The sequence below is a fragment of the Culex pipiens genome, chromosome 1, assembly GCF_016801865.2.
Source record: "Culex pipiens pallens isolate TS chromosome 1, TS_CPP_V2, whole genome shotgun sequence".
Classification (NCBI taxonomy): Eukaryota; Metazoa; Arthropoda; class Insecta; order Diptera; family Culicidae; genus Culex; species Culex pipiens.
The window spans coordinates 85,660,290-85,686,075 of NC_068937.1; the positions used below are offsets into that span (position 1 = coordinate 85,660,290).

Here is a 25,786-nt window from a genome sequence, read left to right on the forward strand (position 1 = left end):
TCTGTTTATTTGTCTCTCCCGTTTCCAGCTCGTTCTTCCGGCAAAGCACACATTCCAGCCAGCCCGTTTTTCGGCAACTCGTCCGCGTTCCGGAAAGTCACCCTCCCGGCACTGGTGTGTGCGTCCCAGCCGTGGCCCGCGTTCCGAAGAGTCGCCCTCCCGGTAGTGGATCGTGCGCGTCCCAGCAGCAGCCCGCGTTTCCGCAACTCGACCGTGTTCCGGAGGGCCGTCCTCACGGCAGTAGCTTATTTTTCAATGTAAAATGGTTAAAAAAAACGCTTGAAATAAAGAGTAAACTTTTCAATCAAATCAATTTTCATTATATTACATCAAAAATAGTCCTCCCGGAACCGATTTCCGCATTCCCGGTGATTTTCACCCTACCCAACCCATCTCAATTTTGAGATCGCCTTCTGGATCTCAAAATTGAGATCGAGTTGCTCATCTCAACGTTGAGTGGTTTCACTTTTAGCCGGTTTGCGACATCCATCTCAAAATTGAGATCGCCTGGTTAGCGTGTAGGTCCACAATTAATTTTAAGACAAAGTGAACAAGTTTTGTGAAACGTGTTTGTTATGCTTTGATCTGTTTTTGATGGTTCCGGATTTCAAAACAATTGGTACGTTCGTTTGAACAGCCGGTGCGGCACTGAGTGCCGCACTCGTCGGTGCCAGTTTTGGTTCAATAGAGTTATCTACGTGCGCATGTATTGCGTGTACGTACACGAAAAAGATTGAGGTTAAATTTTGTACCGCCCAGCAAAACAAATGGCATGCTAGAGTGTGCGTGAGATCGGCCTTAGATAACTCTATCGAACGTCATTTGTCAGTGTGCGTGGAACTCGCATGAAACTGAAAAAGATATCGAGTGCGGCACTAGAGTTTCAGTTCCAATATGGCGGCGAAACTCGTGCGGAACTAGCGCGAGTTTCTTCAAAGAAACACTTTGGCAGCTCTGAGTACAGCACTCAGTGCCGAACTAGCCATCAAACGAACGTACCAAATGAGTCATCCACAAACTACCAAAATCATTCGAGCTTTGAATAAAATTTAACAATTTAAAATTTCTTTAGTCTTTCAAGATTTTATGGCTTGTAACGGGTGTACAAAGAAGTTTGGACTGTTCTTGAAAGAGGTAATTTTTTTATCAAAACTGAAATTTCAATATATAAATCGCTTTTTCAACAGAACGGTTGTCCCTCTTGCAAATACTCATTCTGCTCCAAGTGCCTAAAATTCCGCATCAAACTAAATGGCAAAAATAGGGACGTTTGTCTGCGCTGTTTCGAGTTTTCAAAACTGGACACCAATTCAAACGCCATCAAGAATGTGACCGAAAAGTAAGTTTTGTACTGTTCTTGCACACGTTTTTATAACATTTGATTCTACAAAACAGAAATTCGTCAATACTGGATGCAACAAGTGCTGAAACTGTCCAGCTGCCGGAAGTGATACAGCCTGTGAGCAACTCGACTTCGCAGCCGGATGCTGACGATCTTATTCGAGAACGGTTAGCGGCCTTGAAGGATCCCCCAGCCGAGGAGGGAACCGCCAGTTCAAGTCCCGCCACCAACCCAGAATCTTCGCTCACGGATATCGAAAAGAGACTTGCCGCTCTGAAAGGCGTTGAGTACAAGGATTATTCCGAAGCGAATAAAAAGTTCCTGCTGCAAAAGGACAACCGCACCCAGGAGGAGCAAATTCGCGATCTGATGAAACAGTTTGCGGAGGAACAGGAAATACACGAAACGGTCAGCGAGTATCGGCTGGCGGCGGTTGACGACATTGAAAAGCGACTGGCGGCGTTGAAGGGGGAACCGGGCGATAAACCAAAGAAACCGAACGGAATCCCGTCGGACGACGAGGAGGAAACCGAGGAAGAAGCTGCGCGAAAGCTTGCGGTACGGTTCCTCGAGGAGGCCGCAATTGACGCGCAAAATCCGGCCAAGGAAGACGGCGAGGACGAGGACGTTTTGAACAATTTGGACATTCCGAAGCCGTTGGACCCGGCGGAGATCGAGGAGGAGCTGCCGTGGTGTACAATCTGCAACGAGGATGCCGTCGTGCGGTGTCTGAGCTGTGACGGGGATTTGTTCTGCCGCGGGTGCTTCCGCGAGTGCCACGAGGACGACGAAGACTATCGCGCGCATAAAACGAAACCGTACAAGGGGAAGTCGGTTCCCGGAGAGGGCTGATCGTTGCTGTTTATTGATGTTGTTTGTTGTTGATGAATAAATGGATTTCGGATAAAAAGCGCACGAAAACAGACTCTTGCTGGCCAGCAATTAAAGTTTATTAGTCTGTCTCTTGCAAAAGATTACTGCACTCTTGCACTATGCAATCTTATAAAGTATTTATAGGAAAAGATAATATGAAAATTGTACTCAACTCGTACTGCCCTCGCTCACTCGTCCGCCGCTTCCTTGTTCTTGTTTTTCTTCTTCTTCTTCTTTTTCTTGGGCTCACCGTCCGCTTCGGGTTCCTCCTCGGCGATCGTTCCGTTTCCGTTGGCGGTTTCGTTCAGCGTTTCATCGGCGGCATCTCCGTTGTTCTCGGCGTCCTCTTGCTTGCGCTTCTTGTTTTTCTTCTTTTTCTTGGTCCCGTTCTCCGTGCCTGCCGGATTGATGAGGGCGGCCGCCTCCATGGCTTCCTTCATCACCTCTAGGTTCTTGCGCGGCGTTTCACCGGACTCGTAGAACTTGAGCCGATCTTCGACCTGCTGTTTGAGCGCCTCGCCGAACACGTTGCTGGGGCTTTCAGTGAAGCAGTCAATACGGGACGCAATCGAACACTTGTTGGCCAGGAATCGCGAAATGCGACCCTTGTTCTTGGCGTTGGCTCGGCCGATGAACGAAGAGTTGAACAACAGACCGTACTTTGGAGTGTTGCTCTTGGTTTTCAGTGCCCGGAAGAGTGCCTTTTCAGCACCCAGAATTTGCACCGTCGAGGCGGGGTATTTGGCCAGATTGGTAAGACTTCCGGCCTTCGAGATGAGCCTGGCTCCGACCTGGTCGCCAATCAGAGACTGCAGATTCGGGGCAACGTTGCCCATTTTAGAGTGAAGATACGCGGCCAGTTGGTGACGATATTCGGACAAGTGAACGACACGCTTGGCAAACATCTCAATGTTCAACAGGTCAATCACCGAAATGTCCATTCCCATCGACATTTTCGACGCATCGATAATGGCTTGGGCCTTTTCCGAGTCCATGACGATTTCCTCCAGCGCCTCCAGACTTTCCGCAGAGAGTGATTTCCGGTCCTTTACGAAATGGGCAACTTTAGCAAACAGATAATTGTCGGGAACAATTTTGACCAGCTCTGGGAAGTGGTAAGAGTACCACTCACGGATCCGCATAGAAAATGTATTAATATCCTTGTCCAGCTGATCGAGCAGAGCGATCGATTGAATGATCATGTTGTCCGAGCGGTGCACGTTGAACTTGACCTTGCAACGCGAGTAGCTATGGCCAAGACCCAGCTGGGCCACGCCGGCACTCTTGTCCGAGAACCCTTTCACCAGCTTCGGGAAATGGTGCCGAATTCCGCGCAAAATTTCCGGAACGGCTCCAATGTGCGAGCACTGGATCTTGAGGGCTTCGCCCAAGGCCGCACCCAGCTTGGCATCGGCCACCCCCAGCGTAAACTTGTTACTCTTGGACGCCTTCGGCAGGACACTGTCCAGGAACACGGACAAATCATCCGGCACGATTCCTTCCGAAATGGCGTTGACATTCTCCAACGCTGCCACTGCGGTTTTGAACGGCGAAAAGCCCAACAGCTTCACAATGGAATTGAACCGCGACAAGTCGGTCACGGACTGCTCTACCTGGGGCAGCAGCATCGCAATCTCCTCAAACTCCTTCACGCTGAACACCGCGTAACCAGCGGCATGCTCGTAAAGCACGTACAAAGCCTAGGTAAATAAAAAAAAATGAGGTTAGATTTAAGAAAACAGTTTTTCACAAAAACATAAAATTTAACAAAAGGATCAATTGCAAACGATTTGTTATACAATTTACCTCAACAATTAACAAAGAAAAACTTACCATTACAAAAGTCTAAAGAAAAACGTTGTTTTGATATCCGCCACACTCAAAGTCGACCCGGACTCCCTCTAAAAAATCTCCCCGACCAAAAAAACCAACACACTTTTTCGTAGTTAATGGAACCGTCTCGTGGTTTACTGCGTCATTGGAAAGCGAAGTTACAGTGACAAAATCGCGAAAATCGATCGGGAAAGGGCGATCGATCCTTCAACAACACATTTTGGGGCCAAACACAAGACGCGAATGCGAGTTTGTGGGCGATTTTGACAGATCGCACCACGGTAGACACCGGAAGCCCACTGAAAAGGATGTGAGCGAGTGCACGACTAAAAGGGATTGCGTGCAGGCGAAGGAAAGCCAAACATTGTACGCTCATAGAAGATAGCAATTTTTGGAGTTATTTTTACATACTAGAGTAATCTACGTTCGTTTGTATCCAGGTTTTTAAGCGAAGATGGCGTTCGAATGTTGAACGTCCGAAATGTCAAAATCGCGCAGTAGCACCAAAATTAGAAAAAAAAATGTGGCTGTCATGCCATGGCACACTTTTTTCGTAATGTTGGTACCACTGCGTGATTTCGACATTTCGGGCGTTCACCATTCGAACGCCATTTTCGCTTAAAAAGCTGGATTGCGTGCACGTACACGAAAATAATGTGAGGTTACATTTTGTCAGCCAGCTAAATCAAATGATGCACTAGTGTGCGTACGCGAAACGTCATAAAGCTCTATTGATGTAATCTTTATTTATGGCCGCATTATAATACTGTTCTCAAAAATGTCCCAAAGCTAGCGAAAAAGATATAATTTAACTCTAAAATGACGAGTTACTTGTCACTGTCCCGGGGGCAGACGGTAATAACAAAATTCATGCCATTTCAATAACAAATACTGTTAAAATATCAGAAAGTGTTATGGAATCTTCTTGAAAAAGCAATTCTTGCATTAGGGTTGAATAACAGTTCATGTTCAAATTAAATCAAATTATTCGCTCTACAGCATTGCCTTGGCGTTCTCGATTGCGAGATTCCTACTCGAAGCTAGGTGTCCGAAGGTTTGATTGTTGAGGCAATTGCAAACCTCTTTTTACACCTTAGCTTCCATCCACCCCGGGATTCGAACTGACGACCTTTGGATTGTTAGTCCAACTGCCCACCAGCGACTACACCGAGACAGGACCCAGGGAGACGACTCCTACACCTGGACTGAGCTAACGACCTAACCTTTTTTTTAGGTTAGTCCGGGGCCAACATTTACTTCCCGTCCGACGGAAGGCGTGATCAGACAAATCTCATCTCGAAAAATGCCACCGGGACCGTCTGGGATCGAACCCAGGCCGACTGGGTGAGTGGCAATCACGCTTACCCCTACACCACGGTCCCGGCTAACAGTTCATGTTATCATAACCAAATTTGTTATTGGTCTGATATTGGTTGAAAGCCAAAACAACTTTGGAATAACATTTTTTTGTTATTGAAGAATACCTCCAACTGATATTGGGATGATCGGATCAGTTGTTAAAATAACAAAGAATAATAACAAAGATTTGTTCAAAGAATAACTAAAAATGTTATTAGTCTGTTATTACCATAACAATCCAATAACAAAAAAACATACCGATGAATAACAAATCTCGTTATAAATAACATAAAATGTTATTGGCCTACACTCAAAAAACCTTTCACCACAAAGTTGCATGAAAATTCCGGTGGCAGCCAGTTTTTGGTCCGGAACAACGTTTTACATGAGTCATGCAACTTCCGCCATGCATTCATGTCAATTCTGATTGATTTTCACGTTGCTTACACTCACACAAATAAATGTCACGTGAAATTCATGCCTGAAAATTTGGAGGCGTGGCTTGCAGTCAGCTGATGGGGAGTTTGCATGGTAATCATGCCACATCCGCATGGGAACTGGCATGGAAAAAATCCATGTGCCTTTTCATGCAACATTGTGGTGAAAAAATGTTAGTGTGAGTGAGTGAGGGAAGGTTGCATGATTTTCATGTCTGAAAATTTCGGCTCGCTTGCTGGAGGATTCCGATGGATCATCACTGCAGTTTCTTCTCGGCGCTTGACCTGGCATGAAGCGCATTCTGTCAGCTTAGATTTTTTTTTAAAGAGCGTAAATTAGTTCGAGAATGCACACAATTAAATATTTTGCAACGGAGGGTATGTATTTTCTATTTCTAAAAAAATAATTCAACGCTAACTTGTGCGTTTATGTTTTTTCAGGCGACAAGACATCACAATTTTAAAACATGTCGGTCTACGTTGGACATCGGAACGAGCATCAAAAGGTGGAACCAAGCGATCAGGAAAAGCACGACTAAAGTCTCCCCCGTTGCCTGCTGGAGCAGCAACGGACAAACCCACCAAAAAGAGCCAGAAGTTCAGCACCTCTAAGTTTCATGTATCGATCTTCTCCCGGTAGCTGGACTTATTGACTGCGGTGATGAGAGCGACACGTCGCCTTCCCGAGAAGCTGCTGCGGTTTCCTGCTTCCGCAAGTGTTATTTTAGTTGCTAGGTGTAAGTGTAACGGAAGTGATTTGTAAGTGAAACGTTGTATTAGACATTTTGAATGTATTGAAAATAAAAATTTTAAAAACTTTGCAGTGCGTATTATTTAATAAGAAGTATAAGAATAAGAAAACAGGAAGTAAGAAAGGAACAAAAGCCGCAATAAAATTCATGCAGCCTTCACGCGATGATCATGTCAATAGTGCATGAAAGGTCATGCACATCTCACGTGAAATTCATGCTAAATCCACTTGATACGATAGTGAATGACTGCTCGCTCCAGATTTTGCTTCCACCGGAAATTCACGTCAATGTTGCATGATTAACTGTATGGAAAATAATCACATATATTTTCATGCGGCCTTGTGGTGAAAAGTTTTTTGAGTGTAGTATTTTCAAATACACGCAACCCCCGGTGGTTGGTCACTTTTTCGTTAGACACTTTTTTTAGTTTGTACCCCGTTGGTTGGTCAAAGTCAAACTAAAAAGTGACGAACTGTCACTTTTTACACGGCGCTCACGCACACTATCAGAACGAACGTTTGGTAGTGTATGTGAACACCGTGTAAAAGGGGGTGTCAAACTAAAAAGTGACCCGTTCGTTTGACAACAGTTGGTGTCAAACCATCGGGGTTTAAGTGTACATACGCGATTCTATGACAAATTCCGGAATTCCATTTCCCGGAATGGACGTTTTCCGGAATGGACATTATCCGGAACGGACGTTTTCCGGAATGGACGTTATCCGGAATGGACATTATCCGGAATGGATGTTATCCGGAATGAAATTTCCCGGAATGGACGTTTCCCGGAATGGACATTTCCCGGAAAATGAGTTTTTTTTTATATTACCTGATATGAGAATGAATGGAATCTTGCCTACTCGCTCACTTGTGGTTAAAAATTATTTAGTTTGTACCCCGTTGGTTTCATCTAGTCACATTGAAAGAACTCGATATTTTGACAACAATATGAATATAAATACATGAATGATAAAAAGAAAGTGAAATGTTCGGACATGAACAATAGAAGCAAGCGTTGACTATTGAAACAATACTTTATCAACCACCACGAGATGTAACAATGTAGATCGATAGATATTAGACAAACACTAGATGTTTTTAACATTCTTTCAATGTGTTGTTATGTAAGAAATTTCACTTCTTTTGTTAATCATTTGACTTATGTGACTAAATTCTACCAAATTTTACCATAAAGCAGAATGATTATTTTCAAACGAGGGAAAACCTCAAGAAAATAAAAAGCTTTTCTGAAAATCAATCTATAATGTGTCCTGTCAAGAAAATAAATAGCTTGAGTGTATTTATAAAGAATGAAAAACCTCAAGGAAGTACACATTATAGATTGATTTTCAGAAAAGCTTTTTATTTTCTAGAGGTTTTCCCTTCTTTGAAAATAATCATTCTGCTTTATAATAAAATTTGGTAGAATTTAGTCACAAAAGTCAACTGATTAACACAAGAAGGGAAATCTCTTACACGAAATTCCATCACATCGATTAAAGATCGTTTTTTTTTAAAGAAGGGAAAACCTCAAGAAAATACACATTATAGGGGAACTATACCCTTTCTCAGCCTATTTCTATTATCGGCCTATCAGCACTTTGATCATGAATTACAGCTTTCATAAGGTGTTTTTGACTGTCCCAAAGTAATAAATAGCTCAAATAAAAGTGAGCAAGCAACTCTCCATTGTTGATACATCTGAAATATTGATTTAATAGCGGAAAACGGCAAAAGTGATGAGAATTGGTCGAACGGCTTAGAGTGATTAAAATGGGTATATTTCCCCTACTTTGATCTTCTGATAGCTTTTTTTTCTTGAGATTTTCCCTTCTTTAAAAATACACGATCTTTCATCAAAGTAATGGGATTTTATGTAAGAATTTTCCCTTCTTTTGTAAAATTCTACTAAATTTGAACTAGTTTTTCGTTAAGGAACTCTGAACTATAAAGAAGAATGTTTTTTTTTAAAGAAGGGAAATCCTCTAGAAAAAAAAAACTTTCAGAAAATCAATGTATAATAGGTACTTCCTTGAGGTTTTTCATTCTTTAAAAATACACTCAAGCTATTTATTTTCTTGAGGTTTTCCCTTCTTTGAAAATAAACATTCTGCTTTATAGTAAACTCAAAACTAGGTGTCCGAAGGCTAGATTGTTGAGGCAATTGCAAACCTCGTTTTACACCTGAGCTTCCATCCACCCCGGGATTCGAACTGACGACTTTTGGATTGTGAGTTCAACTGCCTACCAGCGACTAAACCGAGACAGGACCCAGAGAGACGACTCTTACACCTGAACTGAGCTATCGACCTAAACTCTAGGTTAAACCGGGGCAAACATTTACTTCCCCGTCCAACGGAAGGCATGATCAGACAAATCTCGTCTCAAAAAATGCCACCACCGGGACCGTCTAGAATCGAACCCAGGCCGACTGGGTGAGAGGCAACTTTGATTGCCCCTACACCACTGTTCCCGGACTCTGCTTTATAGTGCAGAAGCCTTCAATGAAAAACCAGGTAAAATTTAGTTGAATTAACAAGAGAAGGGAAAATTCTTATTTAAAATTCCCATAACTTTGATGAAAGATCGCGTATTTTTAAAGAAGGGAAAACCTCAAAAAAGTACACATTATACATTGAATTTCTGAAAAGTATTTAATTAATTTCTTGAGGTTTGCCCTTCTTTGAATACCAACTAAAAATTGGTAGAATTTATTCACAAAAGTCAACTGACTATCAAAAAAAGGAACAAAAATCTTACATAACAACACATTGAAAGAATGTATAAAACATCCAGTGTTTGTCTAATATCTATCGATCTCCCTCCGTGTACGCACGAGAGCATGCAGCTAGTGCTCAGTGCTCCATCGTTTTTTCGATTTTTTTCGCCGTAATTGATTGTGGTTACCCGCGAGTTTGCTTCTCCAGCATGCCAAAGGCCGGCCGTGGCCGTGGCAGTTCGAGTGCGGCCTCGAAAAACCCGCGAAGTTCGTCTACCGGCCGTGTGCAAAAAGGTAAACAAACCAACGCCGTGTCGACCGCCATCGCGCAGGGGAGCGTGAGCGCAGAAGGCATCGACAAAAAGTTACTTCATCCCGGATATGTTCCAAGATCACCAGTGCGAACCCGTTCGGGTACCTCCGGTGCCACGACTAGTGGCACATCAACATCCGCCAACATTCCCATCAGGAACGAGTTCCAGATGCTGAGCGACGACGAAGAAAACAACAACAACACCGACGGTAGCACCACTACCGACGACGACGACGACGATGGTAGTGCACGGAAAAAAGTGCCGACGCCAAAAAAGAATACTTCTCCAACGGAACGAAGACCACCTCCAATTTTTGTTTTGGACACGTTGGCGGACGATGTTGACGAGTTGCTGGAAGGCCTCGGATATTGTCTGAAAATCGGTAAGTCGGCAGTGCAAGTGATCACACTGAATAAAAAGAACTTCGACCTGGTGTTTGAAGAATTGAAGCGTAGCAACTTCAACTTCTACACATTCAACCCCGAGAAGCCCCCTGTTAAGGTCGTCTTGCAGGGTTATCAAGACCGTCCGATCTCCGACCTGAAGGGTCACCTTTCGGACGCCGGAATAAAACCGCGGGAGATTAAAGTGCTCTCGCGCAAGACAACGGTAACAGGTACACACACACTGTACCTGTTGTACTTCGACCGCGGCACCGTCAAAATCCAAGACCTGCGGCGGACTAAGACGTTGGACGGTTTTTGGGTAAACTGGCGGTTTTACACCAAGAACCCGACGGACGTAGCGCAATGCCACCGTTGCCAGAAATTCGGCCACGGTTCGCGGAACTGCAACCTCCGGCCCCGCTGCGTGAAGTGCGGTGAGTCACACCTCTCGGAGGCGTGCGCACTGCCACGAACAGGCGGACTTGGGGGACAAGGCAGAACAAACCAAGCCGCGCGTAAAGTGCGCGAACTGTGACGGCAACCATACCGGCAATTACCGCGGATGCATCGCGCGCAAGGTCTACCTCGAGGAGCAGGAAAAGAGAAAGAAGAAAGCAGCAGCGTCCCACTCTCCTCAGCGAAGTACGAGCGCAGCCGTTCCTGCAGCTGGACAGCTTACGGTTCCAGCGGAAAACTCAGCGTTCCCTCCTGGTTGGGGGCGTTCGTTCGCCAGCGTGGTCGCTGCCGGTAGCGGCAGTACGGCCCAGCAAGAAGTCACCGGGGAAGATCTCTTCACCCTGCCGGAGTTCTTTGCTCTCGCGGGGGAGATGATGACGCGGTTTCGGAGCTGCCGGAACAAGGCAGAACAATTCTTGGCCCTTGGGGAACTGATGATCAAACACATCTACAAAGGATAAATTAACTGTGATCTAGATATAAGCTTTCTCTTCCTCTATCCCCTTTCCTTTGCAATTTCTGTAAGTTTTTTTTTATAGTTTTTTCTTACTCTTGCTAGTGCCTTAGTTAAAGAAATAATTGTTCCTAAATGGATTATGATGCAACACACAGCTGTAAGGAACTCCAAAACTCTGTTATGCACTTCAAAATAACTCATTGTATCTTGATTATTCACCAATAAAACCGAATTGAAATTGAAAAAAAAAAATAATATCTATCGATCTACATTGTTACATCTCGTGGTGGTTGATAAAGTATTGTTTCAATAGTCAACGCTAGCATCTATTGTTAGTGTCCGAACATTTCACTTTCTTTTTATCATTCATGTATTTATCATTCATATTGTTGTCAAAATATCGAGTTCCTTCAATGTGACTAGGTGAAACCAACGGGGTACAAACTAAATAATTCTTAACCAAAAGTAAGCGAGTAGGCAAGATTCCATTCATTCTCATATCAGGTAATATAAAAAAACTAATTTTCCGGGAAATGACCATTCCGGGAAACGTCCATTCCGGGAAATTTCATTCCGGATAACGTCCATTCCGGATAATGTCCATTCCGGATAACGTCCATTCCGGAAAACGTCCATTCCGGATAATGTCCATTCCGGAAAACGTCCATTCCGGGAAATGGAATTCCGGATTTTGTCATAGAATCACATACGCACGTACACTCAACCCCCGGTGGTTGGTCACTTTTTCGTTTGACACTTTTTTAGTTTGTACCCCGTTGGTTGGTCAAAGTCAAACTAAAAAGTGACGAACTGTCACATTTTACACGGCGCTCACGCACGCTATCAAAACAAATGTTTGGTAGTGTGTGTGAACTCCGTGTAAAAGGGGTGTCAAACTAAAAAGTGACCCCGTTCGTTTGACAACAGTTGGTGTCAAACCATCGGGGTTTGAGTGTAGATAACTCTATAAACTGGTTTTTAACCATAATAGGGTACGACGGTCGCATTTTCTTTAACCCAAATCTATGGTTGAACAGAGTAAACGTGCTTCATGACGAAAACAAACTTTTGAAAAATTGAGCAAACAACGCAAAAAGTCAGATAGAGTTTAGATAACATTTGCTTATATATTAAAACCTTAATTAATAATCTCTAACCTGAATGTTTATGCTTGATATTTAACTATTATGTTTAACTGGGAAAAAAGGGGGAAGCATATTAAGCTTGGCTTACTTCCAGCTTAAACAGTCTAGTTTAGTATATATACTAGCCCACTACTGAACACAAGCACACATACTCTCTCTATCTCTTTCTCAACCCTTCGATTAGTACACAATAGCCCCGTTATCAGTGCTGGGGAATGATAATCTGAACTCAATTTTAGTTGCACAATTCGATAGAAGAAAGGACACTGTCCCGCCGTGCGTTGTCGGTCAGTCAATAATCGCGAGTTTAGTTAAGCGGGTTACACCAGAGCGCAAGCCGTAAGCGGTGCACGATAATCCAGTGGGTTGCTTGGATTAGGAAAGGTGAGGCTTGGCGAGCTGCGCAGCAATGAGGCAAATTTACGTACCGTCGTTATCGGAGGAATTTTACGCGAGTGCCGAGCAGCTGCTGGGAGAAACGGCCGTAAAGAGAACCGAATCGGTGGCGGAAGTTCAACGCTGGGCTGAGCAAAACAATGTACGGATGCACCGCGATGTGCGTATAATCATCTATTTTTTGCGCACCACAAAATATGACCTCGAGAAGACAAAGAACAAGATTCAAAAGTGAGTAACTTCTTAGACGGCTTCAAGTGACTTGTTTTAGTTATAAAATATAACAGTAGGTCGTACAATGCCTTAGCAATTTATGTTAAAATCTCAAAATTAAAATAAAATACAAAATTCGAAAACTGTTTAAAAGTTTGACCTGAGTTAAAAAAAATGATTAAATCAAATCAAATTTTTAGGTTTTATGAATGATGGTACCCACCTGACTAGACTGTAGTGAAACGCTTCACAAAGTGTAGGTCGTGGGCGTTATTGAACTCAAAGTAAAACAATAATAATAAGATAAGATTGAGATCACTTTCGACAATGCTAATGGAGATACCGATTAAACGATTAATCAATAGTGCTCGGGCAATTTTGTGTACGCAGCTTGTTAAAGTATAATGATAACGAAATATGTTATAAATTTCCTGATTTATTCAAGAAACATGTTGCGTCAACCAATATTTCAAGTAGCTGATTTTGTTGTTGCAGCACTTGTTAGATAACTTGGTTCTTAAAAAAAAACATTGTGATTTCTTGGGGCGTTTCTTCAGCCCCTCTGGCTTGCTTCCGCTACCGCTGCTACCCAGTTGAAATTTTTCTTGAACAATAAGGCTTTCTAGTCAGAAATTCACCAACACATTCAAAGTATGTTTACATGGCAGCTGGACGTTTGTTTGCATCAGATTTCCTACCTCTTTCTAGCAAAAATTTTATGTCAGGCGACTTCTAGCGGGTTTTTTTTATTGGCCACACGATATGTCAGCCAATAGAGTTATCTACGTGCGCATGTATTGCGTGTACGTACACGAAAAAAAGTGAGGTTAAATTTTGTACCCGCCAGCAAAACAAATGGTTTGCTAGTGTGTGTGAGATCGGCCTTAGATAGCTCTATCGAGCAATTAAATGTGAGAGTGTGTGCGTGCAACATGGAGTTAAACTTTTCAAAGTGCCATGGTAACCTTCACAGCAACTTCACAGAAAGTTTAACTCCATGTTGCACACACTCTCACTTTTAATTTCTCGATAGAGTTATGTAAGCTCGCTCTCACGCACACTTGCACACCATTTGTTTGGCTGGTGGGTACACAATTTAACCTCAATCTTTTTCGTGTACGTATATACGCAATACATGCGCACGTAGATAACTCTATATACCTCACAGGGCTGTGACAGCTCGAGCTCGATCATTGTTTGCATCAGGACACTGTGACGAGGAATTCGAAATCGAATCGAAAAAATATAGAAAAATTATGAATACAAAGAGACGAGTTGTTCCTTTTAATTCCGCTATATATTGCTTTGCTTAAAAGGAACAACTCTCGATTAAATTTTCAAAAGGCCCTATCTGCATAGGAAACCCATGAGGGATACTACTACTCGTCTCTTTGTATTCATAGTAATGCATTCTGCTAAAACGCTCAACCAAACCACAAAAGAAAAATTCGCTGAAAGGGCAAGGGGTGCTGAATTTAGATAAATCATAAGGCAAGGGTCTTATATTTAAAAGACCTCAAATAACAACACCACACCGAAAACGACGCATGAATTCATTTTATTTTTCAAATACAGTACTTGTTCGGAACCTGGCCTTTGATTGTGACTTGAAATCAAATGGAAATTTAAAAAAAAGTTTATTTTTATTGAACATGGTCCATTAACTCCTCGGTCATTTCAGGTTGTTTTGGAGACGTTTGTCTGATTTTTAACTGGATTACGGCCCAGTTATCGAGCGCTCAGTTAAAAAGCAGCCCCTGCAGTTAAATAACGCCCAGTTACCGAACAAGTACACTCAACCCCCGGTGGTTGGTCACTTTTTCGTTTGACACTTCTTTAGTTTGTACCCCGTTGGTTGGTCAAAGTCAAACTAAAAAGTGACGAACTGTAACTATTTACACGGCGCTCACGCACACTATCAAAACAAAGGTTCAGTAGTGTGTGTGAACTTCGTGTAAAAGGGGTGTCAAACTAAAAAGTGACCCCGTTCGCTTGACAACAGTTGGTGTCAAACCATCGGGGTTTGAGTGTACTGTCATTATTTTTTAAATATTTTTTATTGATTTTTATTTAAGTAATATACAAGGTTATCGTATCAAATAGCGCAACATAATTAAATTACAAAATGATTTTCAGGTACTACACAATTCGCAGCGCACGCACGGAATGGTTCCAAAACCGGGACCCGTTTCTGCCGGAGATGCAGGAGCTGCTCGACATCGGAGTGTTTCTGCCACTGCGCCATAAGGACACCCAAAACCGGCAGGTAGTCATCATCAGGACCGCGGCCCACAGCCCCAAGTACCACACCCAGGACAACGTGTTCAAATTGGACAAAATGGTTGGTCAAACAAATGATTGCAAAAATTACATTCTGATTAACTGAGCGTCACTACAGGTGCTTGATTTGCTGTTGCATTTAGACGAGACCATTTCCGTGTACGGAATCGTGGCCATTTTCGACATGAAGAACGTGACGCTTGGCCATGCCCTGCAGTTAAATCCGTCGTTGATTAAAAGGTATACTTTTTTTTTGATAACAATTAGTAAATCGTTTATTTTTAACTTATTTGTAGAACCGTAGAAAGTTGGGAGAACTATCCGTGTCGGCCCCAGGTTCTGGAATTTGTAAACGCACCTGTCCACGTAAACTTCGTGCTGAATGTATTCAGGTAAACAATTATACATCTGTGAATATTACAGATACTCAAAGCATTCCACATTGCAGGAGTTTCATGAGTGAGAAGATGAAATCCCGGGTGAAAATTTCCAAGCACGAAATAAAGATGGCAGAGTTTGTGAATTTGCCGTCCGATCTCGGCGGAACCGGCGAAAGCTACACCGAGCTAGCACTCCACTGGAAGCGAAAGGTGCAGGAGCATGCCGCGTGGTACGCGGAAACCGAGCAGTATCAGAAGCGGCCGGCGTGATAAAAGTGAAATTACTGTTTGCATTTCTTAGGGGTAAAGTTGTTTGAACATGAACAATTGTATTTGTTTTTTTATTTGTAAATTACGGGGTTTGTCCAATAAATGCTTTAAGGTTTTTTAAAAACGATTTTAATTTATTTATCTACTAGTTGAACCAAAATCTCTCTTTCTATCTGGTGGCGAGATGTAGATGTCTTTTTCGAGATGAGTCCACGGAAGTTTGCGGCGTGGTTTCCTTCACAGTTGACGCATTTAACGCACAAGCGGTTTGATAAAATTTACTTGTTATGGATTTCTTTTAGTTTAGGAAAGTAGACTTTATTGTTTTGCTTTTATTTTTTACAAATTTATAATTCCATTTCATATTTAATTATCAGTCGTCGTACATCAAATCATGCAATTTGATTCGTTTACACTTGTATAAATGTAGCTGTTATTAGTTCGTAATAATGCCTCTGTTGGTGATCTTTGCAGTCATGTAAGGAGCATTTAGAATTTATTGTGGGTGTATTTGTGTGTGTGTTTGTGTGGTTCAGTGATACTTGCCAAAGACCATCTAGTATGAATAAATAGGCAATTATTGTGAGATCACTAGCAAGGCAGGGCAAACCGTTTTGCAGAACGCTTTGAACCTAAAATGCTACTGAAAATGCTATTACTACTACCGCAGGCAGACTACACCTCGAGCAAAGAAGCATGAGTTACAAAGGTTTGAGATTTGAGAGTTTAATCAAAATAGACGCATGACGAAATGAATTGGACTGACACCTTGACGGCACCCTGTTGTTATTGCATTGCGCGCGTGAGCGTGAACTGTTGCTTTACTTTCAAAGTAAGTTCTCCTCCTAGCCGGGATGATCTCGTGTATGTTGTCTCAAATAAATATTTACAAATGTATTGTGAATTGTTGCTGTGTATCTTGCTTAAAGGGTTTTTGTTTCGTATATTCACAAAATAACATTTTTTTATCGCTTTAAAAGTATCGTAAACTAAAAATAACACATTAAATAACTAAACATAAATGTGAAATAGTGGACGAAGTGCTCAATTCTTTCGCGAACCAACGTACAAACATAGGAAATATTTCTGTTGAGTCGAGAAATGAGTAGATGATTGTAAAAACCATGTAAAATATTACAGTATATCGTTTGGGTGATATCGCTAATTAAAAACAATATTCTGATGTTCATGATGTTAGCTCGCGGCTTTGCGGTCGACTTATCGGCCATCTTTCGTGATAAGTTTATCAATCAAATCCTGCAGTGGGGCGAGTTCTCTCCGATCAATGAGATTGAACTCCTGTACAAAATAAATAAAATGCTTGAACGACGTGTTCAAGTGGGCCTCTTCGCTCAGCCGAACTACCTCGGAAAAGTGCTGATGATAAATGTGGGCGTACACCCGGAACAGTCGCTTCAGAATCGTTTTCGCAATTTGAATAAAGTTTTTTGGGAAGGGAACGCCAATCTTCGACGGGAACAGCGTTTCGTCGTCCAGCTGATCCTGCACCCATGTCATCAGGTAATCGATGTACTTGGGCGCACTGCACTTGATCGGTTTCTTCACCGTTTGGCCATCCGCCCAGTGGTACTCGTACTTCGGCCCCGCGGACATGATACTACACGAGTCTTCGGTGCAAAACTCCGTAATCGTTCCGTACAGCATGTTGATCTGGTTGAAAAAGTCCACAGCTAATGAAACGAAAAAAAAAAAAACACAAATTACTCAAAATAACGAAATACCCAACCCACAAAGAAACTTACTGTTGACAGCGACCCACTCATTGAGATCTTCTCCGTCCGGTAGCTGTACGGCATTACGTAGGTTGCCCGATCCGAGCGTGGCAGCGGCATGTTTCATCAAATCATACTGATGGGTGCCCTCGGGAATATTCTTCTTCGGTTTGAAAGTTTTACTGGAACGACTGGACAAATGGGACGTAAAAAACTTGTTGAAATGTTTTTTTTTATTTAATTCAGGGGAAATCCTCTTATGCTTGGCAGGTCTTGGGTTAGAATCTGTTACCATCCAATTCGTTGAATTTTACTGTTTAAAACACTTTTTTGCAAAACTTTTGATAAAAACTTGCTAGCGCACTTCCATTAAGTTAGGTTTTAAATTTAAAAAAAATAAGACTTTCAGTAGCATTCTACCACGTCCCACGAGGTTTTTCAGGATCCTTCGTTGACTGCGGTTTTGTCGGCTTCAAAGCTTCGAGTTCAATCGAGTATGTCCGCGTCCCGTGGACAGATGAACCAGAGCGCTTTGAATTGATCCGAGGTCAGCTTGGAGATCTGGAACGCCTCACAGTATTTGTTCACCATGGCAGCAGACGACAAGAACTCATCCGTTCTTGGCGTACTGCAAGCTTCTTGAGCTTCGTGATGGTCGTCTCAGCCAGCTGGAAGTCTGGGTGGGTGTTGATACGATTGCAAAATTGATACGATTGCGCGTGTGTTTGTGAGAGTGGCCTTCAGAAGGTCGGAGTCGACGTCGTCATCGTCTGTAACCACCTCCTCCTCCTTCTCCTGTGGTTCTTCGGGAGCACGTTTCGGTGGGCTAGGCGGGTTGACCACCCGGACGTTTCCCGCTTCCTCACCGACCACTCCTCGGCGTGGCGGAGGAATCTTTGGTTCGGAAAGAAACTTTGCCGTCTTTCGTGAAAACGTCCTCGTAACAGCCATCGAAGAAGACTCCGGCGTCCGTGCGGCTTCGCCAATAGATCAGTCAGCCACAGAATCGCATTCTTGAGTTTTGGATCGGTCATCTTGAGGACTTTTGAGGGGCGTTGAGAGGGTTTCAAAAAATTTCCAAGCACCTTTTTTATCTCGACGCAAAATGTCGTATTCGTTGCCTTAGTAACAGCAAGACGGATTTGCTTGCTAGACTTTCGGCTTTACATATTGCGTCCGACTTGTTGGGTAGCCGGGAACGAACTGTACTGTGAGTGTTGGTGGTTAGCATGGCATACTACACTTGGAATAGGACATCAAACGTCAATAAATATCTAGGTTTTTAGTTCATAATGACCAATGAAAAACCTTTAGCCATATAGTAATTTGATTATTAAGTTGTGACGAGACGTGCGTTTTAGGTCTTTATGAAAAATAAGTTCAGTTTAAGTCCAGCATATAAAGGTTCGCTCAATGAAAAATAGTTGTAGTAGAAGAAAATAGAATTCCGATACCTAAAAAAACGGACTTCCTTAAAAAAAAGTAATTTCAAGTTTGAATCTAACATAGCACATAGCACCATACAATAAAAAATAACTGAAATGTTCGGGAGGAAATAATTATAAATATAAAAGTAAGAGGAAAATGTAAGTCAACAAAAATAGAAATCTCCCAAAGCCTATTTCTTCCATAATGACCTATTTTCTGCGACATACGGCATACCTTGGCACTGAAGCCGAATAAGTTGCCAGATTAATAATGTTTTGAAAACTTTTATGGGGATTTTGATATATTTGTATTACTTACAACAGGAAACTCATCTTGTCGTCTGCGGAGCGGTGGAACTTTGCAAACTTTTAATATTTTTTCACAGTTCGTCTATCGTTCTTTCTCGAAACCACTATCGGAGTGCTGTGAGAGGACGACGCAGCAACCGAGGGTCAAACTTCGTCGATTCCAAAGATCCCGACGGTGGCAACGAAACAGCAAAATACAAAAACGGATGGACCGCCGATTGTTTTGCTGATTTGGGCTCAACGAATGGGCGTTTTATGAGAAAATGGTGTGAAATTTAAAATAATAATCGCCACAAGTCCAAGACGGTCACTCTCTACTTCTTCTTTGTCGATTCATTGACATTTTTCATTTGACGTGCACGGTAACGAAAAGTTGGTTAATATCGTGTAATTTTCAAATACCAACGGGAAGGGATGCCAGATGAGCACTTCAATCTGTACATTTTTGGCAGACCTTGAAAAAAAAAAACTTTTTGAAGTTTTTGAAGTATTTATACCGAGGGGTGAGACACATGCCCTAATTAATTAAAAATAATCGTTTAGTTAATTAGAATTTACAGTTAGTTGATTAGGATTATCGCTAATCAATTAGCGTATTCCTACCCTTCAAATTTTATCTTGGGCTGACGGACAAACGTCAACAAATCAAAACAAACCAAAAACATCACTCGTGGTTGCGGCCGTAAAGCAAACGTTTGGTAATTTAATTGGCCAACCTGGTTCTGGAACCGAGAACAGCACACCTAGGACCCCCAGAGCTGATTGGAGATCGACGTTAGTATCGGCGGGTAACGAAACCAGACACGTTTCACGGCAATTGGAACGAGGAGGAGGCGGCGGGACGATTTGCCCAGACGTCCGAGGACGAGCTGAAAAAACGCGTCATAAAAACGATGTCGCCGGCACAGATTCCGCGGGCAGCGGTGGATCGTCGTCGGTGTTTGGTGCGTTCAAGGGATTCGCCGGGGTGACGTCGACACCGGCGGTGGATCCTACCGAGGTAGGAGCCAGTCCATTTTCGCTTCTCAGTGGAATCGCAAAATCTACGAATGGGACGTCCTCACTGGAAGCCAGCATCTTTGCCTCGACCGACCCTAGCAAGGTCTTTTCCGGAAGCTCGCCGAAGGAGGACACAGCAGGCTCCGCTGGCAAGGACACCGGGGATGAGAGTATGCGGAGAACGCGAAGGCGCTCATTGTGGCCGTGGCCGCTTGGATTTCGGAGAAGGTCAAGGAGAATCCGGTGTGCAAGCTGACGCCGATCTTCAAGGATCACGAAAAGTATCTGGATGCAATCGAGAAAAGTAGCAGCAAGGTGGACACAAAGGAGTCAACGGCCGCAAAGCCGGGATTCACGTTTTGAAGAGTCGCGCCAGCGACGACTACAAACACGGCCGCGGCACCGACTCCATTCAGCTTCGGGTTTGGCTCGACAAGTTCCACGCCCAGAACTGGCTTCATCTTCGCCAACTTGGCCAAACCCACCGAGGACAGCAAGCCGGTTCACGCCGGTCAAAGAAAAGGACAGCATCTTCTCCAAGCGGTTCAAACTGTTCGGCAAAGCTGACGGCAACTACTCGGACCGTGACATCGGAACTCTGCACATCAAAAAGGTGGACGGAAAGGTACAGGTCGGCCAGATTCTACTCAACATCATTCTGAACGAGGCCGGTGCAGGGGATGGGCAAGAACAACGTCATAATGGTGTGCGTTCCGACGCCGGAGAAGAAGCCACCATCGGTGCTGCTGCCGGTCAAGAACGGCGAGGAGGCCGACGATCTGTATGAAACGCTGAACAAGTACAAACCCAAATAAGTGGTCGGGCCATAGAAAATTTGTTAATGTTTCATTAAATAGGAAATAAATTACTCAATAAATATTTGAAAAAAAAAAACAGGAAAATGTTCTCCTGTAAAAAGCGTTTTTCGGACGTGGTCATATCGCTGTGTCATGTGATCCCACGTTCACTTCCACGACGGTCATTACCACCGCAGAACCTAACCTTCACAGAAAAGACCCGGGCGCATGCTCCGGGACACCATCAGCGAGCGGTTACTTATGATAGACAGTAGTCAATCAGCAAGTAGGTCGCCGAAGACCGAGCGCGACCCAGCTGATGATTAAAGATCTCTAGGCAGTGATGGAGACAACGCCGGATGTAGTACGGGCGGCCAGCATCCAGAGCGAGGGCAAAAAGTCGATTGTCACCGGAACAGAATCGCAGCAGTAGAACTTGAAACTCGCCGTTGGGGATAAAGAGAACGAGGAGACGTGTAAGTGTTTAAGAAGCGGTTGAGTGAGAGTGGCATGACGCCAGACGAACCGACATCGATGACTTGACCAAACAAAAGTTGCAGCAAATGGTTTAAAAACCGGTGAGTAATGGTTTTGACGATCCCCGATGTCGAAAAAGGCGTCCACTTTGGAGCCAGAGTCCATATTGCCCCGTCAAATAGGCCCATCTTGGACTGGACGGTAGAACAGAGATAGACGGGAGTTTGGCCGCGGTAGTAGCTGCTGCATCTTTCCGCGCTCCTCCTACTCTCGTTTGGCCAAAATCTTCATAACTTTCGCCGACAGCTTCTTGTCCTTGGTCTCCTTCTTGTGCAGCACCAACTTGGCCGAGTTTAGTAGGCCTTCATGCCGAAATCCATGCTCCGGCTGTGCCCGGAACAGATTATTTCGAAAATTCAATGTTTTTTCTGTGGTTCAGATCGAAGATAGATACATTTTCAAGCTGTCAAATTGACTTTTCTCAACGACAAGATAACTTTATATAAGATGGGAATGGAATATCAAATCAGCGCTAATCAATTAGCCAGTTGACGAAAATCAGCGCTAATCAATCAGTGTAAAGATGATCGATTAACTGTGTCCTGCCCCTCGATTTATACACTGAGTCTCTCAATCTTTCCGAAAAATGCAAGGAGAGAATGCGAGACGGCGATTAGAAGCCGATAACGCATGACGTTCCGTTAAACACAGAAATTGGTTTTGTGGTGGTTTTTGTGATTAAACGACGCTGTTGCGGCTGGATGATCGTGAGCGCGGGAATAAGATAGAAAAGGAGAATGTCAAACGCGAGTGTGTAAACACGAAAACGTTTTCGGCTATGTTGGGCTCTGAGAGTATCATAACGGAAAAAGAAGAGCAGTGCCCTCGGCAGTGCCAGAGTTTTTTTAAAGGTTCTATAATCTATTATGTCTTATATGTTTATAGGACTCATTTAAAAAAATTGGGGCATGAGTATTCAGGCTTGATAATTGTAGCTGATAGTTTGCTATGTTTACAACACTGCTCAGAACTAGGCTCAGAACCATTTGATGCAGTCTCCAAACATCAGCTGAACCATTATGCGTCGAGTCTCTAGCTGGAAGCAGGTAACAATCTGACCGTATCGATGGTTTTCACGCCAGTATTTATTATACGGGTAAGGCACTTCATGGTTCCAATCCGGATTGGTTCAGCTGCCGGAAGATTTGAGCTCATATGGTCGACAACCGGTTCTAAATACGTGCCTCCGGAAATGCCGCGCGTGGTTCCACTCGGTCTTCTTGTGCGGCCATCGCTAGAACATCTAACAACATCTTAAGCAAAAACATCTGCCCATTCAGAACCTGGACCGGTTCTCGTCCTTCACACACTTACCATTTTGAAAACTAGCGATGGTCCGATGATTCTATTGGCAGCTAATCTAGCTAATCTAGCAGGCATTGAAGCTAGCGCCTTTTGCTTTTTCTAAATATTGCCGCCGGAACTGCTTCCTCAGTCGACCAACACTATACTGCCCATGTTCGCATAAATGTCCCATATGCAAAAACAGCAAGCTGAGAAAAACGCATTAAATCAAATTTTGATGTTTGTCCCATACATAAGGCTACGTGTTAAGTTTTCGCGAAAAAACTGGATTTCCTCCTGATTTCTAGAACAAAGTACTGGATGCTATAGGCTCTTTTGAAAGAGCACACAATTTTGAACAAACCCAGTCACGACGTTCTAGCAGGATTCTAGCAGAGTTCTCACAGAGCTGGATATTCTTACAGCATTCTAGCAGAACTGTTCCACCGTTCTAGCAGGATTCTTGCAGAATATTTCGTGACTGGGAAACTGCATCAATAACTCGAAATCGATGAAAATGCATATGGGACATTTATGCGATCAGGGGCAGTATAGTATAAGTAAAAAAAGTCCCGGTCATCTGCTTCGAAACATCGTGATTGATTCACGCTTGAGTGAAGAAAAACAGGGTGATCGTACTGAAGATTTGACTTTTCAATCATGTGCCCAAATGTCTGTACCAGTGATCTGTACCGTTTGCCGAAACTCTGCCAAAAAGATTACCAACTCCGTACAAGAAACTAATTTTTTCTGAATTAAGAGTGTAAAAATCATAAACAAAAGGAGGCGAAACACGCCGACCAGAAAATTTGACGTTTTGCGAAACCGAAAGGCAATGAGGTAAATCGGCAAAAAAAGTCTTGAAGCGAGCATTGTGAAATTTCTGCGATTTTCGGCGTAGATTCCGGTGCATTGGACCGACGGACGGAAGTAAGCAGCTCTGGATTGTAACGAACTGTAGTGCGTAAACTGATTGGACGGCTTTTACATGGTATGCATGATGTTTTGATGGGCATGTCTTTTCCCCCCGCGACCAGGGGTTAGATTACATAAAAATCACATCACTTGGAAGTCTTGTCATCAAACACGGCTCATTCTTGTCTTGCAGATGTTTGGCATAACCAGAATCAGCCGGGGCATCGGTTTGAGCATATTCAAGCGGAACTTTAGCGCACCGGTTGCGCCTTTTGCTTCTCATGTGGCGCCCGACGGAGACGGGGGTGGCGCCAAGCCGTCGGACCTGCCGGATCCGCAGCAGCCGGTGGCCGCCGGTCGTGCTAGAAAAAGTGCTGCTAAATTGGCTGCGGAGGGTGGTGTGGCCAAAAGTGGGTGCTTTTTTTGAAGATGGTGTTATATGAAGAATAAAACGGTTCTATTTCAGATCCCATCGTGGCTGCCGCGTTTGCATCGTTGTTGCAAGAGGAGAAATCTCTGGAAGGTTCCAAGGGATCGTCCGGGACTGTTAGTGATATCGATGAACGTATTATTAATGCTGGCACCGTAAACGATCTGCTGGGAATTCCGGGACAGTCCAAGATTAACCGGAAGCAGGCATTGAAGGTATGAGTTGATAATATTGTGATCTTATCTCGCTCAGCATGGCCTTTTATCCTCAGATTGTTTCGATTTTGGCCGAATGGAGTTCGATTCAGAAGGTGAAGCTTTCGGAATTTGAGAATGACACCCGCTTTGTCCAGCTGTGCAGTGTGCTGGGAAGGACAAACAATCGCAACAACAACGGCAAAGGCACGGCGAGCGCTCGTACAACACCTTCTACGTCACTCCACGTGGATGATTTGCAGACTGTGCTCGGTGTGACAGCGAACGATGAAGCCGCAAAGTTGATCGCAGGACTGACGATGCCGCAGATGATTAAGGTGATGACCTCGCTGGCACAAAAGAAGAAACGGAGTACGCCTCTGCTTCGGTCACTGGCCTTCAATATAAGCAGCAATGCGACCCGGTTAAACCTGAAAGAGTGTGGCGATTTGCTGTACGCCATGGCAAGCCTCAACTTTCGGGATCCTGTCCTAACTGGTCGAGTATGCGTTGACGCCGAAGCCGAGCTGGCTGGTAATACAGACAAGCCGGCCCCGGTTGGGTCCATTCTGACAAGTTTGAGCATGCTCCGGTATCGCGACACGGCCATTCTGGACTCGCTCTCTGAGTGGATGGTGTCCAACAGTGAAATTTGCAAACCTTCCCACATGAGCGCTCTGTTTCTTTCGTTGGCCACGCTCAACCACGAGCCGTCAAACATGGACGCTGTCAAGACAAAGCTGGTAGCGAATCTTTCGGAGAGTGACTTTATCAAATCTACCGACTGGTTGAACATGGTCTGGTCATTCACGGTGCTAAACTGTGCCTCCAGCAAACATCTGGCGTCGGTGCTTAAGCCTAGCTTTGTCGGGTGCTTAGAGAACGAAAGAAACGGAGAGCTGACTCCGGCTATAAAGATGAAGCTGTTGAACCTCAAGGCTTATGCTGGCATAATTCTGGGTGACGCTTCGGTTTGCAAAGAAATCAACGAAAATGATCCAAAGCTTTTCGTGCCTACCGAAGCGTCCAAAGAAAAGCGAGTGCTTATCGCCGGAATGTTGGACGCCCTCAAGAGTCTACTGCCATCGGAAAGTCACGTCAGCATCAACAAGCGAACACTGATGGGATTTGCCGTTGGTAAGCAATCTGATTAACAATTTCCATCGAAATGATCTCCATACAATCTTGGTTTGCAGATGCTGAATGTGTCCTGGACGCCAAGTGCTTACCGCTGCCCGTAAACAAGGAACATCCAGGGGCGAAAAGGTACCTCCATCAAATCACACAAATCTTCACCCTCCATCTAACCCGCAAACATCCAATTTCAGGATTGCCCTGCTGGTGCACGATTACCACGACATGTGCCAGGGACCGCACACGGCCCTCAACGGTGTTCAAAGCCTCGCCTGCCGACTGCTCCGAGCGGCCGGCTATTCCGTACTATCGGTGCCGTACCACGAGTTCAGCACCGCAGACAAGTTGCTGAAGCGAGTAGAGTATTTGCAGAAGGCGTTCAAAGCTATCGTTAGTGAGAAGCCGTAAGAAAATCC

The 25,786-nt window shown here is 43.9% G+C and overlaps 5 protein-coding genes and 1 pseudogene across 6 annotated transcripts; 4 read left to right on the plus strand and 2 right to left on the minus strand.

Annotated features, from left to right (window-relative positions):
- The first annotated feature begins 560 nt into the window (after positions 1 to 560).
- Positions 561 to 2,267, plus strand: LOC120425473 (abscission/NoCut checkpoint regulator). Its single transcript, XM_052706104.1, has 4 exons — positions 561 to 614; positions 1,002 to 1,134; positions 1,188 to 1,339; positions 1,396 to 2,267. The coding sequence occupies exons 2-4, from the start codon at positions 1,087 to 1,089 to the stop codon at positions 2,192 to 2,194; spliced, it is 999 nt and encodes a 332-aa protein (XP_052562064.1). The 5' UTR covers positions 561 to 614; positions 1,002 to 1,086; the 3' UTR covers positions 2,195 to 2,267.
- Position 2,268: 1 nt separating this feature from the next.
- On the minus strand, positions 2,269 to 4,344 carry LOC120425472 (nucleolar protein 56). Its single transcript, XM_039590008.2, has 2 exons — positions 4,049 to 4,344; positions 2,269 to 3,915 (listed from the first exon to the last, which is right to left on the minus strand). Exons 1-2 carry the CDS (start codon positions 4,049 to 4,051, stop codon positions 2,404 to 2,406), a joined length of 1,515 nt encoding a protein of 504 aa, XP_039445942.1. The 5' UTR covers positions 4,052 to 4,344; the 3' UTR covers positions 2,269 to 2,403.
- A 7,957-nt stretch (positions 4,345 to 12,301) lies between these two features.
- Positions 12,302 to 15,738, plus strand: LOC120425477 (retinol-binding protein pinta). The gene is made up of 5 exons (XM_039590012.2): positions 12,302 to 12,699; positions 14,818 to 15,022; positions 15,080 to 15,201; positions 15,258 to 15,353; positions 15,410 to 15,738. The coding sequence occupies exons 1-5, from the start codon at positions 12,482 to 12,484 to the stop codon at positions 15,609 to 15,611; spliced, it is 843 nt and encodes a 280-aa protein (XP_039445946.1). The 5' UTR covers positions 12,302 to 12,481; the 3' UTR covers positions 15,612 to 15,738.
- Positions 15,739 to 15,932: 194 nt separating this feature from the next.
- Positions 15,933 to 19,430, minus strand: LOC120425478 (MOB kinase activator-like 1). 2 transcript variants are annotated; one of them, XM_039590015.2, is made up of 3 exons: positions 19,091 to 19,430; positions 17,375 to 17,535; positions 15,933 to 17,302 (listed from the first exon to the last, which is right to left on the minus strand). In XM_039590015.2, exons 1-3 carry the CDS (start codon positions 19,102 to 19,104, stop codon positions 16,830 to 16,832), a joined length of 648 nt encoding a protein of 215 aa, XP_039445949.1. In that variant the 5' UTR covers positions 19,105 to 19,430; the 3' UTR covers positions 15,933 to 16,829. The 2 variants fall into 2 exon arrangements, with proteins under 2 accessions (XP_039445949.1, XP_039445948.1); XM_039590014.2 differs by lacking the exon at positions 19,091 to 19,430 and adding an exon at positions 18,290 to 19,033.
- On the plus strand, positions 19,325 to 21,005 carry LOC120425497 (nuclear pore complex protein Nup50-like; annotated as a pseudogene).
- Positions 21,006 to 23,497: 2,492 nt separating this feature from the next.
- LOC120425494 (FAST kinase domain-containing protein 4) lies at positions 23,498 to 25,778 on the plus strand. Its single transcript, XM_039590044.2, has 6 exons — positions 23,498 to 23,688; positions 23,806 to 24,022; positions 24,079 to 24,257; positions 24,314 to 25,373; positions 25,433 to 25,502; positions 25,565 to 25,778. Exons 1-6 carry the CDS (start codon positions 23,686 to 23,688, stop codon positions 25,776 to 25,778), a joined length of 1,743 nt encoding a protein of 580 aa, XP_039445978.1. The 5' UTR covers positions 23,498 to 23,685.
- The last annotated feature ends 8 nt before the right edge of the window (positions 25,779 to 25,786 follow it).

What these genes read in the sequence shown, in the direction of transcription:
- LOC120425473 (XM_052706104.1), top strand. Translation starts at nt 1,087, where the DNA reads ATGGCTTGTAACGGGTGTACAAAGAAGTTTGGACTGTTCTTGAAAGAG. An exon ending in TTGGACTGTTCTTGAAAGAG is followed by an intron (nt 1,135 to 1,187) that starts GTAATTTTTTTA and finishes CTTTTTCAACAG; the next exon opens with AACGGTTGTCCCTCTTGCAA. An exon ending in ATCAAGAATGTGACCGAAAA is followed by an intron (nt 1,340 to 1,395) that starts GTAAGTTTTGTA and finishes TCTACAAAACAG; the next exon opens with AAATTCGTCAATACTGGATG.
- LOC120425477 (XM_039590012.2), top strand. Translation starts at nt 12,482, where the DNA reads ATGAGGCAAATTTACGTACCGTCGTTATCGGAGGAATTTTACGCGAGT. An exon ending in AATCCGTCGTTGATTAAAAG is followed by an intron (nt 15,202 to 15,257) that starts GTATACTTTTTT and finishes ACTTATTTGTAG; the next exon opens with AACCGTAGAAAGTTGGGAGA. An exon ending in TTCGTGCTGAATGTATTCAG is followed by an intron (nt 15,354 to 15,409) that starts GTAAACAATTAT and finishes TCCACATTGCAG; the next exon opens with GAGTTTCATGAGTGAGAAGA.
- LOC120425494 (XM_039590044.2), top strand. An exon ending in ACTGATGGGATTTGCCGTTG is followed by an intron (nt 25,374 to 25,432) that starts GTAAGCAATCTG and finishes CTTGGTTTGCAG; the next exon opens with ATGCTGAATGTGTCCTGGAC. An exon ending in GAACATCCAGGGGCGAAAAG is followed by an intron (nt 25,503 to 25,564) that starts GTACCTCCATCA and finishes ATCCAATTTCAG; the next exon opens with GATTGCCCTGCTGGTGCACG.
- LOC120425478 (XM_039590014.2), bottom strand. Translation starts at nt 18,378, where the DNA reads ATGACCGATCCAAAACTCAAGAATGCGATTCTGTGGCTGACTGATCTA. An exon ending in CGGAGTCTTCTTCGATGGCT is followed by an intron (nt 17,536 to 18,289) that starts GTTACGAGGACG and finishes CCATTTGTCCAG; the next exon opens with TCGTTCCAGTAAAACTTTCA. An exon ending in TGAGTGGGTCGCTGTCAACA is followed by an intron (nt 17,303 to 17,374) that starts GTAAGTTTCTTT and finishes TCGTTTCATTAG; the next exon opens with CTGTGGACTTTTTCAACCAG.